Raw genomic sequence first — 1009 nt, forward strand, 5'->3', positions numbered from 1 at the left:
CCATGGCCGTGCGAGTAACGCAGAAGAGGCAGTGGGGAGGTAAGAGTTCAAGAAACAGAATAGAGGGAAGAAAAAAGGCAAAGAGGGGGCCAAACAAAAAGAAAAAAGAAAAAAGTAAAAAGTAGAAAAATTAGGGGTACAGGCGACAAAGATGGCAAGGTAAAACATAGCGAGCGTGTACAACAATCAAGATCTGCCCCCAAAAAAGTCATTGCGACAGAAGTGTTCAACAGCCACCCAGCAGCGTTCAGAGCGGAAGAATACCTGTCCAGCCCTCACTTTTCTGTGTTTCTGCCAAGGCGATAGGTGAACAACTCAGACGGTGAATACCTAGAGACCCCTATGTTTCGTAGGGTGATAGGCCCTGCCTCTACTTCTCAGTTGAAGAAATGGTTACTTTTGAGTTCGTTTATCTTTCGGCAGTTGACTTGTCCTCTTCCCATAATTACCACCAGATCCGGTCTACCGTCCCCATCGGCATAGCACCTCACCCTCAGACAGTGCTCGGCTAGAGAGCCCAAGAACGCCAAAGGGAAGCCGATATCTACGGGGGCCAGATAGAACATCGGTAACTGTAGTCGGGAGACAGTCCGCACGAGTGCCTTCTAACATGGCAGTAGGATATGGCGAGCTTTGCCGATCTCCCCGCGAAATGCACCGCGCTTGTCCATGCGGTCGAGAAGCTGGGTCAGGAACTGTCCAACACCAAACGCGAATTGCAAGACGTGACGTCGGAACTCGCCGCCGCCAAAGGGGTCGGGACTGTCCTCTCCAGTCTAGTGGATAGGTTTGGGGCGTTACTTTGCTCGTACGCGCGTGAGCAGACATCAGCGCACCGACAGCAACAGATCCTCGAGGCCATCCTCGATTCGGCACTTGCACAGTTGGACCTCCTCGACGCCCAAATGGACTGCGATTCCTTGCGCCGCGAGAATACCCAGCTCCGAGATGCGCTTCAGGAGAGAAGGATGAGGCACAACCGCGTCCCGGTCGCAGACGCTGGGCACCA

General features: G+C 53.1%; 1 protein-coding gene across 1 annotated transcript; it reads left to right on the forward strand.

The window, feature by feature from the left end:
* Positions 1-623: 623 nt before the first annotated feature.
* BDV37DRAFT_290065 (uncharacterized protein) lies at positions 624-983 on the forward strand (the record flags this gene model as incomplete). Its single annotated transcript, XM_032088636.1, has 1 exon — positions 624-983. A coding segment is annotated over one exon (360 nt), but the record flags the coding sequence as incomplete, so codon positions are not given.
* Between the last annotated feature and the right edge of the window lie 26 nt (positions 984-1009).

This window comes from Aspergillus pseudonomiae (assembly GCF_009193645.1).
Source record: "Aspergillus pseudonomiae strain CBS 119388 unplaced genomic scaffold BDV37scaffold_372, whole genome shotgun sequence".
NCBI classification, from domain to species: domain Eukaryota; kingdom Fungi; phylum Ascomycota; class Eurotiomycetes; order Eurotiales; family Aspergillaceae; genus Aspergillus; species Aspergillus pseudonomiae.